Raw genomic sequence first — 15958 nt, 5'->3', positions numbered from 1 at the left:
CATAAAACATGTCATGCTATTTGGGTCTGAGACAGACGAAACCTGAATCTTTGCCACCTAGGGCACCTTTGCCCTGTATTGCTGTGAGGAAACAGTGTGCTTCCTTCTGAGGCCTTTGATTGCTCCCCTGCCCCATGGCAGGCCTTTGTTGCTCCGCCGCCCCTAAAGTAAATCCCCTCCCATAACCCCGGCCAAAACACCCCCACCCCCTGCTACCCAGCGCTGACTCATCACTTGTGCAGGAAGAAGGCAGTTGTTTTCTGTGGCCTGGCCGCTGAGCCAAGCCTGCTGTTACATTTACAATATGAAACCAAACTCAGAGGGAGGGAGGGAGGGAAGGGTGTGGGTTCACAGTGCACACGGAGAACAAAAAAATGAACTGCCTTTTCAGAAAGAGTATTTTCTTTGTTCAGTGTTTCTAATCGAATCAAATCTTCCATCCATGGGAATCTCTCCCACAGAACAGACCTGTGCTGGCTTGCACTTCAATCACCTTGCCGACTCTGTTGATAACAACATGGCCTTGACAGGGGAAAACACATCACATCAGCTGTGGTGACAAACATCCATTGTTAAACGTTTATACACAGGATATACGTAGGAGTACTAATGCATGGTCGGCCATTTCTATTCTATACCTGGAGTCTATACCTGGAGTCTGAGACAGGAAGTATTTGGAGGAGACATGAAGGCGGCTTAGAGAGTAATGTACAGATTTTCCAGATGGGAATGGGAAGTCCAGAGAATGTAGGATGGGTTTGGGTTGAACTCAAACAATGTGTTACTCTCCTGTGTAGTCGTAAGGTGAAGCCTTGTGCAATGTTTCGCTTAGGTGCCAATGGAATGAAGTTCATTGCCAGTTTCAATGGACTCAACAACAAATAGCGTATGGCATTGTGGCTTGTAATATCACAGATACGCTTGGTAAAATATCTCATGCCGTTTAATGTAAAAGAAAAAGAAAACTAGTTGGGCAGTGTTTTATTGAAATCTGAACTTTATTTCACCCATACAAAATAAAATAATGTTAAAATTTTACATACAGCGTCAAGTTCAACGGCCCACCTTTAAACATTTCATATCAAGAGACACTGAAACGGGAGCCCTATCCTTCTCTGCATTTCAATGTGTACATTTAAACAATCTAAAAAGAGAGAAGAAAAAAAATACAATACAAAGGAGAATTTTATTCCAAGTGGGGGGGTACGATATATTTTTGAAAACAAATTATAGGCGAGAAGAAAAGGTGAGCGGTTTAACAACTTTAAAAACAAAGTTATGGTCCAGGAGGAGCATCACAGTACATTTCAGATAAGAATAGCCAGCACAGAAATATCTGTCTTCAAGAAGGAGATAGTTTGGGGGGGGGGGGGGGGGGGGTACAACACAACATATTTTACCTCAAAAGCAGTGACTTGTCACTCATATTTCAAATCAACAAAAACAACCAATTGGAGTTGTAATCATTAGCATAATGACATGTGAATATGGTTGACGTAAGCTAACGGCCAAGGTCTTAAGGAGGATCAATTATCGTCATAAAAAGTTGCATTAAAAAAGGGGAAAATCCTCAACTCAAGTCACATTGAGAAGAATTCATAACCTAGAGTAAAACACATCTCCTTACCCACACCCTAACAATTGGAATAGCCATGTGCAATAACGGCCAACTCCGAAAGCAAGACCAAGATCTAACCGCTCTGCCAAATTCAGAATCCTCACAGACAATCATCTCATCTCCCTTTGCTATAGGAAAGTGCTGATCCCTTTCAAAATATGACCGACCGCTGCTCTGACTTCATCTCGAGAAGGTGTCTGTGTGTACAGTATTCTATGAGGCTACGTAGGCTGCACAGGCACTACAGTTGGTTCATCTCAACTGAACCAGAGCAGACGTTGAAGAAGTAGACATGGAGCTGGAGTGATATGTCTGTTGAACACCAATGACGTATGCAGAAAACAGAGATGAGAGAATAACCAAAGTGCAAACTACAATGGGGGACTTAATCAAACCAGTACTTGGGCTGGGGGCCTTTCAGAACATCAACTGACATTTTTAGTCCAAATAGAACAACCACCTGTCTTTATAAAACAACCTGGTTCATTTTTTTTCCTCCACAATAAAATAACAAATAATTAAACACAATATACAACCGATTACTCGTCTTCAGTGGTGCCGGCTGTCATGTCTACACACCTTACTGCTAGTTGTTGGAGGCTTTTCCTTAATGGGCCGCATGTGAGCATCTGCCCAGACTCACCTCTTTCTCAATGCAGCCACAGAAGAGAAGAACTTAAGAGAAAATTAAAGGTAAAAAGAGCGAGGGGGAGCTAAGAGTCATAGTCTTCATCATCATCGTCTTCATCTTTGTGCGGGATAGAGGGCGGAGGCGGGGGTGCGGTGCCCATCAGCGAGGGGTGGGGGGCAAAGGAGCCCAGGGGCATGGCCAGGCCCCCTTGTGCGGTGCCCATGTGGAGGTACTGGGGTGGCATGGTGTCTGGGCTGTGGCACAGGGCAGAAGAGGGGGACAACACATTTAGTAATAGTACCCACACACAAAAGGGTCATGTTCAGTTAAGAAAATATTTTGAAACTGTGTGAAATGGAAAGTTAATGCCCAAATACGACCCAGGAAAGCACATTAGCAAAGAGTACAGTTGCGTGGTGGTTAACTGTGTGTGCGCGCCTGTCCATGTCCATTACCTGTGGAATCGGGATTGTGGCTGCAGGTTTGTGCTTGACTGAGACCCGTCTTCCTCATCCTCGTCTGTCTCGCTGTCCTCAGAGTCATCCTGTTCCCATGGCAACGAAAAGCTAAATAAACCTCTATCCTCACATCCTCACCACCCCTAATTACACCTGATAACTTCAATTGGCCACCAAGCCAAACTAACTAACATTGCCCTCTATAAAATGTTACTGTTTTAAGGCCAACACCCACCTCTTGCTCTGACTCTGTGCCTGATAGCTTCTTGTCCTTGCCCTTGCAGCCAACCCCTCCGTTCTTGCGGCCTGACCCTGGCTTTCGACCTCTGGAGGACACCAAGTACAAAGTCAAGATTGCATAATTCACACATTCACCGACACACAAAGCTTTAGTAGACCATCAGTAATATCCTATCCAAGTCAACAGTTAGTATCGTTCAGGGTCCGTTACCTGCGTGCAACCTTTTCCCCTCCCTCTGCGTGGTTGTCCTCTCCCTCGCCCTGCATGTCAGGCACTGCCGCTACCAGGTCCTTCAGGAAGTCAAACTGCTGCTCCAGCTCAATGCACTGTTTTCTACCAAGACACACACACACTGTTTAAAATGACAACACCGTCCCCATCGCTTCAAAAAAAGCACCGAAAGACAAGAACGCTGAACGTTACAATTTGTAACCCTACTGAACTTTTATGACCAACACCGATAACTGAATACATGACTTACAAGTGTGATGTCGTCATTGTTTTTGCGTTCCGGGACTGGGTGACTTGACAGGTTTTCGTCAGGAGAGACTCCAGGAACAGCTCCAGAGCTCGTGCTGGTGGTTGAGTTAAGGGGAGGTAGACACTAGCCACACAGGACCAAAGTGGTTTATTTGGGCTTCAATAACTGAACAGTTAGACATTTCGCAACGACTCAAGAGCGATTGCTAGACTCTTACCAGGCACACGACCCCTCAAAAGTCAAAACAGTGAGTCATATGACTTTTCATTCAAACTGCACAACAAACAATTAACCTTATGATCTCCATATTGTCATTGGCAAAAAAAATACACATTTTGAAATACAGTTAATGTGAACTTGCAATGAAATACAGATGAAGCGTTCAGGTGAGAAGAACGGATACATATGATGACAGGAACGGCGGCAGCTACTTTGCCTATCTCTTCATCAGTCTGCATAATCTTCTTAATCCTGGCCTGTAATCAAAATGGGAAGAGGTCAGTGAGAGAGTGCATTGAAGATTACTACCATTAGAGTATCTGCATAATTGCCGAGTTACTAATTGATCAACCAACCACACATGCCCAGCACATTGACCATATTTAGATAACAAATAAACTAGGCTAACAACAGAAATGCCCAAAATATCTTTCAACTAGGTCCATTCCCATCCGTTTGCATCTGAGGATTTAGGTACTGCGTAGAAGTGATGACCTCGATAGGTAGCTAAAGATCACACACCCGCACTGGGAGATAGTTGTTTGTTATGGTGACGATTATATAATCCATAGGCCTATTTATTTTGAAGCTGTTGCTACCTTTTGTCCTACCAAATAGAGACCACCGTGCACCTTCTTGGCTTCTGCCCCGTCTGTTTTGGCTCATCTCACACGTGAAGTCAGGGAGGTGGTCAACAATAAAGACATCTAGCTACCTCGCTCAGCAAAATTTGACAGTAGCGGCAGCAGGTACATTATATATACACTGCTCAAAAAAATAAAGGGAACACTTAAACAACACAATGTAACTCCAAGTCAATCACACTTCTGTGAAATCAAACTGTCCACTTAGGAAGCAACACTGATTGACAATAAATTTCACATGTTGTTGTGCAAATGGAATAGACAACAGGTGGAAATTATAGGCAATTAGCAAGACACCCCCAATAAAGGAGTGGTTCTGCAGGTGGTGACCACAGACCACTTCTCAGTTCCTATGCTTCCTGGCTGATGTTTTGGTCACTTTTGAATGCTGGTGGTGCTTTCACTCTAGTGGTAGCATGAGACGGAGTCTACAACCCACACAAGTGGCTCAGGTAGTGCAGCTCATCCAGGATGGAACATCAATGCGAGCTGTGGCAAGAAGGTTTGCTGTGTCTGTCAGTGTAGTGTCCAGAGCATGGAGGCGCTACCAGGAGACAGGCCAGTACATCAGGAGACGTGGAAGAGGTTGTAGGAGGGCAACAACCCAGCAGCAGGACCGCTACCTCCGCCTTTGTGCAAGGAGGAGCACTGCCAGAGCCCTGCAAAATGACCTCCAGCAGGCCACAAATGTGCATGTGTCTGCTCAAACGGTCAGAAAACAGACTCCATGAGGGTCCGACGTCCACAGGTGGGGGTTGTGCTTACAGCCCTACACCGTGCAGGACGTTTGGCATTTGCCAGAGAACACCAAGATTGGCAAATTCGCCACTGGCGCCCTGTGCTCTTCACAGCAGGATCACACTGAGCACGTGACAGACGTGACAGTCGTCTGGAGACGCCATGGAGAACGTTTTGCTGCCAGCAACATCCTCCAGCATGACCGGTTTGGCGGTGGGTCAGTCATGGTGTGGGGTGGCATTTCTTTGGGGGCCGCACAGCCCTCCATGTGCTCGCCAGAGGTAGCCTGTCTGCCATTAGGTACCGAGATGAGATCCTCAGACCCCTTGTGAGACCATATGCTGGTGTGGTTGGCCCTGGGTTCCTCCTACTGCAAGACAATGCTAGACCTCATGTGGCTGGAGTGTGTCAGCAGTTCCTGCAAGAGGAAGGCATTGATGCTATGGACTGGCCCGCCCGTTCCCCAGACCTGAATCCAATTGAGCACATCTGGGACATCATGTCTCGCTCCATCCACCAACGCCACGTTGCACCACAGACTGTCCAGGAGTTGGCGGATGCTTTAGTCCAGGTCTGGGAGGAGATCCCTCAGGAGACCATCCGCCACCTCATCAGGAGCATGCCCAGGCGTTGTAGGGAGGTTATACTATCACGTGGAGGCCACACACACACTACTGAGCCTCATTTTGACTTGTTTTAAGGACATTACATCAAAGTAGGATCAGCCTGTAGTGTGGTTTTCCACTTTGATTTTGAGTGTGACTCCAAATCCAGACCTCCATGGGTTGATAAATTTGATTTCCATTGATAATTTGTGTGATTTTGTTGTCAGCACATTCAACTATGTAAAGAAAAAAGTATTTAATAAGAATATTTCATTCATTCAGATCTAGGATGTTTTATTTTAGTGTTCCCTTTATTTTTTGAGCAGTGTACGTAAAAGTATGTGGACATCCCTTCTAATTAATGGATTTGGCTATTTCAGCCACCTTTCCAACAAATCCACGTATCAAATTTCTGGCCTGCTAGAGTTGCTCCAGTCAACTGTAAGTGTGGTTATTGTGAATTGAAAACGTCTAGGAGCAACAACGGCTCAGCCGCGAAGTGGTAGGCCACACAATCTCACAGAAAGAGCCATTGAGTGCTCTAGCGGGTAAAAATTGGCACTACAGAGTTCCAAATGGCCTCTGGAAGCAACATCAGCACAAGAAGTGTTAGTCGGGAGCTTCATGAAATGAGTTTCCATGGCAAAGCAACTGCAGACAAGCCTAAGATCACCATGCGCAATGCTAAGAGTTGGCTGGTGGTGTAAAGCTCGCCGCCATTGGACTCTGGAGCAGTGGAAACACGTTCTCTGGAGTGATGAATCACGCTTCAACATCTTGCAGTCCGACGGACAAATCTGGGTTTGGAGGACGCCAGGAGAACGTTACCTGCCCCAATACATAGTGCTAACTGTAAAGTTTTATTAGAGGAGGAATAATGGTCTGGGGCTGTTTTTCATGGTTCGGACTACGCAGCCTTAGTTCCAGTGACGAGATATCTTAGCGCTACAGCATACAATGACATTCTAGACAATTCTGTGCTTCCAACTTTGTGGCAACTGTTTCAGCATGACAATGCACCCGTGCACAAAGCGAAGTCCATACAAAAATGGTTTGTTGATCGGTGTGGAAGAACTTGACTGGCCTGCAGAGGCCTGACCTCAACCCCATTGAACATCTTTGGGATGAATTGGAACGCCGACTGCGAGCCAGGCCTAATCGCCCAACCTCACTAATCCTCGTGGCTGAATGGAAGCAAGTCCGCACAGCAATATTACAACATCTAGCGGAAAGCCTTCCAAGAAGAGTGGAGGCTGTTATGGCAGAAAAGTGGATGGGGGACCAACTACATATTAATGACCATTATTTTGGAATTTGATGGCTGACGAGCAGGTGTCCACATACTTTTGGTCATGTAGTGTATCATGACATTCCTAGGCGGACTGGTTTGTTGACAACTTATGCTAGTATCTGGCAAGCATTTACACCGCTTGCCACATCCTCCAATTTTCCCGATCATGTCTCACTTATTCTGAATGATACAAACCCCTAGCAGGCCTATTCTAACTAATACTTGTTTAGGTCAATAACTAAATTTCGTCTATCAGTTAGTACAGCTGGCAAACTTAATAACAATGAACAAACTAAGCTAGCAATGCTTTTTTAATAGCCACCCTCCCAAGTGGCTGGCTGGCTAGCTTAGGTACCTAACGTTACCATTAGTTAGATAGCTAGAGCATTGTTAACTACAAAGTTATCCAACTAACTAGCATTATCTTCTTGTCTGCTAACTAGCAACATACCTAGAACAAATCATATTAATGGGTGCACTGTTGATCTAAAGTTAGCAAGCTAGCTAGCATTCCACAGATTTAGATCAGTAAGTTAGTTAGCTAATTAGCTATCAGCTTAGCAAGCAAAGCTTAACTACTTACCGGAGGGAATCTCGCATTGTATTTCTTCTTTTTGCTGGGCATTATTTTATAAACTGTTTAACTTAAAACAAGCTTCAATATTTTGTTATTATATGTCCCTCCAACCCGCACCCAAATGGGTAGGTAGCTAGCTAGCCTAGCACGTAGCCTTCTCGAGATGTTCCGCAGGGTCTCACGTTCCGTCGATTTCTTCGAGCCTGCACTCTGGTGTGAAATAACAAACAAACACAGATCGTTGCATTATCAAAGTACTGTCGCGTTGAGATAAAATCCAACATTGCAGGCTCAACGTGACAAACAGTTAAAAGCCCATCACCCAACTTTTACTTTGCTCGTTTTCTACTAGATAACGTTAGCCAAGCTACTATAGCTAAGCTAAGCTATTTTGCATACGGGGTGTTTCAATAAAGTTTTGCGAGCGACATTTAAATCATGATGGAGGCTTGAGCAGAAACATTGCTAGGCGGCCAGCTACCCCCTAGACTTGTTAGCTGGCATATAAAACATCTCGGCAAAGGAAAACATTTCATTATTATAGCAATTATAAGTTGTTCTATGTTCATGCATGTATAATGAACAAAAATATAAACGCAACATGTAAATTGTTGGTCCCATTTTTCATTGTAGTATAACTGCATTACACTGTAGGGTAACTAGTTAGAATGCAGTATAACTGCAGGATGCTACAAATGCTGCGTTCAAAATAACACAGTCGACTGCAGTTACTGCACACAAGTTACTGTCTTTTATTTGTAAGGGATAGTTTATTTCTCTCAAATGTTGTGCACAAACGGCATAATCATTACACAGGTGGACCTTGTGCTGGGGGCAATAAACGGCCACTCTAAAATGTGCAGTTTTGTCAAAGAACACAATGCCACAGATGTCTCAAGTTGAGGTAGCATGTAGTTGGAATGCTGACTGCAGGAATATCCACCAGATCTGTTTTCAAATAATTTAATGTTAATTTCTCTACAATAAGCCGCCATCCAATGTCGTTTTTAAAGAATTTGGCAGTACGTCTAACCGACCTCACAACCGCAGACCAAGTCTAACCACGCCAGCCCGGCTTCTTCACCTGCAGGATAGTCTGAGGCGGTGCTGAGGAGTATTTCTGTCTGTAATAAATTCCTTTAGTGGGGAAAAACTCATTCTGATTGGCTGGGCCTGGCTTAACAGTGGGTCGGCCTGGCTCTCAAGTGGTAGGCCTGTGCCCTCCCAGGCCCACACATGGGGGCCTAGATTACGGCCTCATTTATTTATTTCAATTGACTGATTTCCTTATATGAACTGTAACTCAGTCAAATCTTTGAAATTGTTGCACGTTGCGTTTATATTTTTGTTCAGTGTACAATATAAATACCACGCAAGTTCTAAATGACATAATTTTCATGCCAACGTCGAGCTAGCTGGCTGGCAAAAAAAGCTAGGGCATAACAGCTTCTAACTTTGGTTGCAGGAACTCCTTGCATGCATGCTGGAGAATGACTGACTGCAAGGCAGTTCTTGTGAACAGGGTTTTAAAACGTTTCCCACTCAAACTAACTTTGTGCTTATCGACAAGGAAATTGTGCATCCGTTTTGACCATTGCTGAGAACCCACCCCAGGAACCCCTTGTTGAGATTCCACCATGGAGGAGGTTCAGATGGAGGAAGATGTCACGGGAGGGGACAGAGGTGGAGAACAAAGAGCCACTCTCCGCCGAGAGCCATGGATCCCTGGATCGTATTCGACTCCCGCAAAACACCCAGAGTTGAGTTTGACGGCTGGCTGGAGACCAACAAGCCATCCCAGGTGGGCCGCTTCGGGGACGAGGAGGGCGGTAAGGGCCCTATGGGGTGGATTTCTGTGTTGGGCCTGGACCACTGTCCTGCCACTGGGGACATCACTGGACTACAGGAGAGCCTGTTGGACAGCGGGAGACATGTCACCTTCCAGATTGTGAAGGAACTGGCACTGAACCACAGGGTGCTCACCGGGAAGGGACTGATGCACCTGGACTCAGGCTTCAAGGTGGACCATGCCTGTGTGGCCAGAGCAGCTGTGGAAGGGAAGATCTCCCTGACCAAGGTGAGCCCGTGTGACCCCCAAGTCTTGACAGCAAGTACGTCATCTGTTCCTATAATAAGGACTTCATGGACAAAAAAACGAGGTAATGAGGCTGGACGCAGCCGGGCCACGGGGGTCAAGTGCCAGCTGTCTTTCAAGCAGGATGTTTACACCTACCTGGGCATCGTGTCTTGGTTAGCAGCTCCAGTGTTTGTCTGGGCATGTGTTTTAGGTTATTGTCCTGCTGAAAGGTGAATTTGTCTCCCAGTGTCTGTTGGAAAGCAGACTGAACCAGGTTTTCCTCTAGGATTTTGCCTGTGCGTAGTTCGATTCCATTTATTTTAATTTTAAAAAACAATATTAAAAATCAGATGTATTGAATTTTCCATGTGGTCTATATTAACCCATTTGATCCCACATTTTTCCCAGATATGAAAATATCCAAATCAAGTGTCATTAGTAACCCTGAGGTAATCAATCATTTATTTTTAGGTGAAAAGGTGTGTTTTATGGTCGGTCACAATTGTGACCGGTGGGATAACGTTACGTATACTGAATTAACATATTTCTCATATGTAGTTATCAAAGTTCTTATAAATCCCAACCCAGTCATTAACACATTTAAAACTCTGTCACTGGCTGTCCCCAGCATTGCCACTAGAATGCCTCGTCACATTCTAGTGTGACTATTTTACACATCAAAAACCCTTATACAACACGATATGAATACTGAGAGCAAAGACAAAAAGACAACAACCATCAATGTATTTCAACATTGTTACTTTAGTGCAACATGTACTGAAACATTAATATTGTAACTTTATTGTAACAGTTGAACTTGAACTATAGTGCAATATTCATTGTAACATTGTCATTGTGACATTTTAGTGCAACATTCACTAACAACTGTATAGCAGTCGTGTGATTCATTCCCACTGAACATAAACATCACTGATAACGTTGTTCCTGTCATGATCTGTTTGCATAGGTTCCGCATATGCATTCAACAGCCTGGCTGGCAAATGGCCTGTCCATAGTCCATATCTGACCCATAGCTATCACAATCACTCAGGACAGCATCTTTCTCATTTTGAGGGATAACTGCAATGTTGCATGCCTTGTCTGGGCAGTCACCTAGATCCAACATATCCAGAAGTTGACTCAAAGTGAAACTAAAAAGAAAGAACGGAGTAGAAAGTTAGGTAAAACAAGAACTATGTATGTGTATACCTAGATGCACTGTGTTATCCCGCCGGTCACTATTGTTGCCGTCTACACGTTTACACATTCTATGATCACACTGAACAAATATGAGTAATTGCAAATGCATATATCAAAACTATTTGTCCTAACTTTATTTTAACTTTACTAACCTTTGTTTGGGAACTTTGATGCAGCCATTCTCTCTCATGGTGCAACCAGGAAGTAAACAGCTCTCGTCATGTGACAATTTACACTAAACATGTGACACTGCACTTCATTCATCGAGACCCTTTATTATTTCAATATTTGCTGGAAATGCATTGATAGATCATTCAGTAACATTTTTAGAGCCTTATAACTGAAAAAATAAATTACGGTCACGGATTAAATAGGTTAAAGGGCACTTCATTTTAAATAAAAGGCTTTTAAAATCCATTATTTGCACACAATTTCTACTTAAAATATCAAAGGGACGGAAAAGACACACATTTCGTGGAACCCAGTTAGGTTTTAAACGTCTAAATTTATTATGGGAAATGAACTGCAGCTGAAGTGAAATAATATCACACTGGTCTAAAAGCAAACCACACTGTGAATGAGCATAACTGAAATAGTGATTTTAGATACACAGAAATTTTAGATACTGCCTCCAAACTACTTGTCACGCCCTGATCTGTTTCACCTGTCCTTGTGATTGTCTCCACTCCCCTCCAGGTGTCGCCCATCTTCCCAATTATCCCCTGTGTATTCATACCTGAGTTCTGTTTGTTGCCGGTTCATCTTGTTTGTCAAGCTTACCAGCGGTTTTCCTGTCAACTCCTGGTTTTTCCCCAGTCTCTGTTTTTCTTGTTCTTCTGGATTTTGACCATTGCTGTCCAAATACATATGGCGTTGAATGTTCACAGTGAAAATGATTAGCTATTATGGTTGAAGCATCAATTACTCATTATCATGGAGGTAATTATTATGTCATATAGAATATGTGACTGCACGGTACTGGCACTAGTTCATGTTCCATGGTATATTTGAATAACTGTAGGAAAAGTGTTAGGGTAAGCACGTGAACCTGACATTAAACATTGTTTGCTTATCAAAGCGATGTCTATTGTGGTTACATGTATGCGGAATGATAAACCTTACACCCTAATTCCAAAATAATCAATAAATGCAGACAAAATGTATTATTGAACACAGACATCATTGGTCATGCTCATCAATGCCTCATACTTCAATAATGTTTCAGCGGACACCAAGCATTGCGCATAACACGGGGTCCAGTTCAATCAGATGCGTTTTCATTAGCAAACATGAAGCAGCTCATTTCCTTATCACCATGGCTATGACTTCCCGGTCCTTCTGTGCTCTCTCAGGAATCACCTTCACTGTCTCCATTTCAAGTTCATTGGGAACTTCCCATTGCAGAAGCCTGTCCAATAAACTGTCGAGCACAGGTCCTGACACCCGATTGACAAATTCTGTCCTCACAGAACGCAGCCTCTCTGTCGAACCCGTCTGACTAGTCTCAGCCTGAGGCCTTCCCACTAAACACAGAACCTGTGAGTCGGAGAAAAATGAAGACATATTCACCTGTGTGGGAATGGTGGTTGGATGGATTTACGGACTCCCTTCTCAAATACAAGAGGTCTGTCCTTGAAGTCTGTAACCCTGCTGGGTTTCATCCTTCCCCTCTAAACAAGGTTGGATATTGACCTGGGGCAGAGGGAGTACCTGGCAAACAGTGGCATGAATCAGATTTGGATACACCTTGTTGACAGACTAACTTCAAGGTTTTACCTGGCAGACACACAAGCCCGGTCCACACCTTCGTCCACACCTCTCTATCAAGCCCTCTTTTCAGAAGCCTAGCTCCATACCCTTTGTATCTGCATCCAGCAACACCTGAAAAGGTTGGATGGTAGTTTGGACCGTAGTGGCAGTCATATAGAACATGATGGGGGGGAAAAGTGAAATGGTTAGTAGATTCTTCACCAACTTGTATTTTCTGCAGTACATTCTGCAATTGAGATACAAACTATAGAGCAAAATAATGTCAACTAGATCAAATGACATAACGGCAGCAGCTTAGCATCCTATTTTCCCCACCCCACAGAATGCTTTTTCACATTTTGTAAACGCCCATATGTCGTTCTTGGCACGTGCTACACGAAAACCTGCAGCATTGGAACGTCTTGAACTTGGAATCAGTCCCCCGCTCGTCTAGATCACAAGACAAATGCTTATTGTTTTAGTTTGTGAGATAATTTAGAAAAACTTGCCATCAATTTAAGAAGCTCTTTTGCTAACATCTAGCCTGCTGCATACAATGTCATAATACTAATTTGATGTAATTTTGCTCAGTGACCAGTCTTGGTCCCGCTTCAACCTGCAACAGAATAAGAAGTGATTATCAATGAGCGTACTCACACTGAAAACTCAATGCTCAAGGTAGAAAAACAGTTACCCAATCATCAGAAGGGATTTTTTTTACCTGTTAAAGTGGCACATGATGGCAGGACGATCACATTGATAACTGATTGGAGTGATCGGAAAGGCAACACCTGCCCCTTGATTGAGAGCAGGGCTTCCCGTATGTACTTTCTGACAAGGCCCCATAAGGAGAGGTTGCTGGTGTTTACCACTGTGTGTGTGTCAGTCACCCTCAGCGGCGATAAAACCTCCACACTGTCACCAGTCACATGGGCCACAGACAGGGAACCAAGACCATCTCCTGCAAAACAGATATATCAACAAAACACTGGGTGTCATTTAGCCATTGTATTGATTATGTTTTTATGAAGGTTCGAGTGGTGTGTAACTCACCAGAGGGAATGTCACAGTGTGGGAGGTGTAGCTGACGGACAGACCCCTGAGGGTCTGAACAGGGCTCCTGCATGTGTCCGGCCTGTAGAATGCAGGAGATTCTCGTCCCATTGGACAGCCTTGTACAGCACCTCCCCCTCCATCAGAAACACCTGCCCTGTCAAACGGCCCTGGAACAGACCTACATCGGAGTACTAGAGCCTGGGGGTCACATGATAATAATCACCCTTACAACAATTTGAACATCCTCTGAATCAAATGTAACAATGTTATCAGCAATAAATAGTCACCTGTATGAGGTTTCTGTAAATTCTGTCTATGTTTCAGTCGTTCATTTTGTTACAATTACTGGGGTCTGGAATGCAGAAAGAAAACACAATGAAACCAGCATTCTTATAGAAAGACCACCTTTAATCTGCACTGCAGTCCTCTTAAAATGATAGTTCACTAGAAAATGTTTGTCCGATGTTTTCAGATCTCAAAGATGTGTAAATAGAGTGACACATTCCAGTTGAATACATTCAGTTGGACAACTGACTAGGTTTCCCCCTTTCCCTTTCATAATACCCATAAAACCTAGCGGTCAAACAGGGAAATGGTTGCAATTGTTTTTCTACCGTTAGGGGATTTTAGAAACACTTCAAATAAAGGCTGTGTTTTGTGTAGGCTTACCCTAGCGAGACGTTTTGATAACTGTGTAAATCTCTCTATATTCGCCTATATTTACCCCCCCCAAAATGCTAATGTGGCTATCATAAACAACTACAAAATGCCAGTGTGATCTGGATGAGACTGCAGAATCGAAGGGCAAAGGTAAGAATCTCTGCATTAACTATTTTTTTTTAAATTGACACAATACCTGTTAGCAAAGGTGTCAACTAGAGATGATGTGCAGGAGCTCGCAGGGATTTGTAGTTTGCATTCGAAATCTGAGAGTAAATGGAGCCGAATAGGTGCGGAATCGCAGGGGGCTCGTTTCAGCTAGTTGTATTTTGTTCTTGATACCATTTCTTGTTTTGAGGTGTTTTGACTTACTTCATTTCAATGCTAATATGGCAAAACATTTGCCAACCAACAACTGTAACAATGTATTTGAGAGACAAGTGCTGATTGTGCAAATGTATTTAAGTTTTCAATAAACATTTGGAGACTAAATATAGTTTACATATTGTAAACAATATAAGCCAACCCTGTGTTTTGCCCCATAGTTGCGCACATGTCGGTTTTGTTGCTAAACAACCAACCCTTCTATATGAAAGGAAAAGACAGCCACCGTCTATTTTATATTATTATTTGGGATTGAGGCATAGAATCGGATCTAATACTCAACTGAGGAATGTGGACTCAACATTACACAACATTTGAGGAGTAAAAACATTGGAGTGATCTATCACTTTAAAGGGATACTTCGCAATGAGGTCATTAATCTACTTCCCCAGAGACAGATGAACTTGTGGATAGCAATTGTATATCGCCGTGTCCAGTATGAAGGAAGTTAGAGGTAGTTTCGCGGGCCAATGCTAACTAGCATTAGCGCAATGGCTGGAAGTCTATGGGTAGCTACCAGCATCCCTTTAAGTACTGAAACACTGACGTAATGATGATGTACTCTATTCACATGTTCATCTGGTGTAGATGTAGAGCCGTGTACAGATTCAGAGTTCAATGTGCTACTCCTGTATTGAGTTTTCAGTCAATAAGAGAACGGGGTTAGGGTAGAGAGAGTGAGTGAGACAACGATATGATTATTACAGAGAACGTTTTGTGAGGGAGAAGCGGAGCCTCAGACAACAGTGCCTACCCCATGCAATCCAAGTTGGATGTTGCTCCAGTACGCTTTGATCCAGAGCAGTGCTTAAATGGCCCTGATGTGTGGGAGCTGTACTTAGAGCTTAATACTCCAGGGGCAGGAACTGTCAGATGTGCAGACAAGGTATGATTTGAACTGTGCTCCTCCGGGGAAGGGGAAGATACTATGTCAGAAAGGCATGTTAGGCCTACTCACTCTTCTGCCTCCAGGGAGTATAAAAAGGTTATAGTCATCTAGTAAAGTTACTGCTGCTATTTATTTTGCTGCCTGAAAGGAAGAGCCATTGGGATAGGAATAATACACTTTTTGTTGCTACCTTTGAGGAAGCTATGGCAGGAGGAGTGATACAGTTGACTTAACTGCCTCTGCGGGCGTAAAGTTGAAGCTATTAAGCAATGTTCTTGCTACCCCAAGGGCAGGAACTGTGAGAGATGTGCAGAGCAGGTACAATTATAAAATCTGTTGTCTCTAGAGAAGGTACTTCGACAGAATGGTGTATACTGTTTATGGCTGCCTCCAGGGAACGTAGCATCTCAGATAGAGATATGTTATAGATGTTGCTGCCT

The 15958-nt window shown here is 43.7% G+C and overlaps 1 protein-coding gene and 1 pseudogene across 1 annotated transcript; one reads left to right on the top strand and one right to left on the bottom strand.

Annotated features, from left to right (window-relative positions):
• Positions 1-976: 976 nt before the first annotated feature.
• Positions 977-7899, bottom strand: LOC135510694 (dr1-associated corepressor-like). Its single transcript, XM_064931814.1, has 7 exons — positions 7510-7899; positions 3833-3905; positions 3430-3523; positions 3159-3281; positions 2943-3033; positions 2705-2793; positions 977-2503 (listed from the first exon to the last, which is right to left on the bottom strand). Exons 1-7 carry the CDS (start codon positions 7549-7551, stop codon positions 2332-2334), a joined length of 684 nt encoding a protein of 227 aa, XP_064787886.1. The 5' UTR covers positions 7552-7899; the 3' UTR covers positions 977-2331.
• A 1241-nt stretch (positions 7900-9140) lies between these two features.
• LOC135510090 (UPF0696 protein C11orf68 homolog) lies at positions 9141-9814 on the top strand (annotated as a pseudogene).
• Positions 9815-15958: the final 6144 nt, after the last annotated feature.

The sequence above is a fragment of the Oncorhynchus masou genome, chromosome 23 (assembly GCF_036934945.1).
Source record: "Oncorhynchus masou masou isolate Uvic2021 chromosome 23, UVic_Omas_1.1, whole genome shotgun sequence".
Lineage (NCBI taxonomy): Eukaryota > Metazoa > Chordata > Actinopteri > Salmoniformes > Salmonidae > Oncorhynchus > Oncorhynchus masou.
This window is presented reverse-complemented; position numbering and strand designations above follow the sequence as displayed.

Excerpts from the sequence above, each read along its gene's own strand:
- LOC135510694 (XM_064931814.1), bottom strand. The coding sequence starts at position 7,551 with ATGCCCAGCAAAAAGAAGAAATACAATGCGAGATTCCCTCCG. Across the intron at positions 3,282-3,429 it reads ACAATGACGACATCACACTT|AAAACAGTGCATTGAGCTGG; the intron begins GTAAGTCATGTA and ends GTGTCTTGGTAG. Across the intron at positions 2,794-2,942 it reads GCACAGAGTCAGAGCAAGAG|GATGACTCTGAGGACAGCGA; the intron begins GTGGGTGTTGGC and ends CCATGGGAACAG.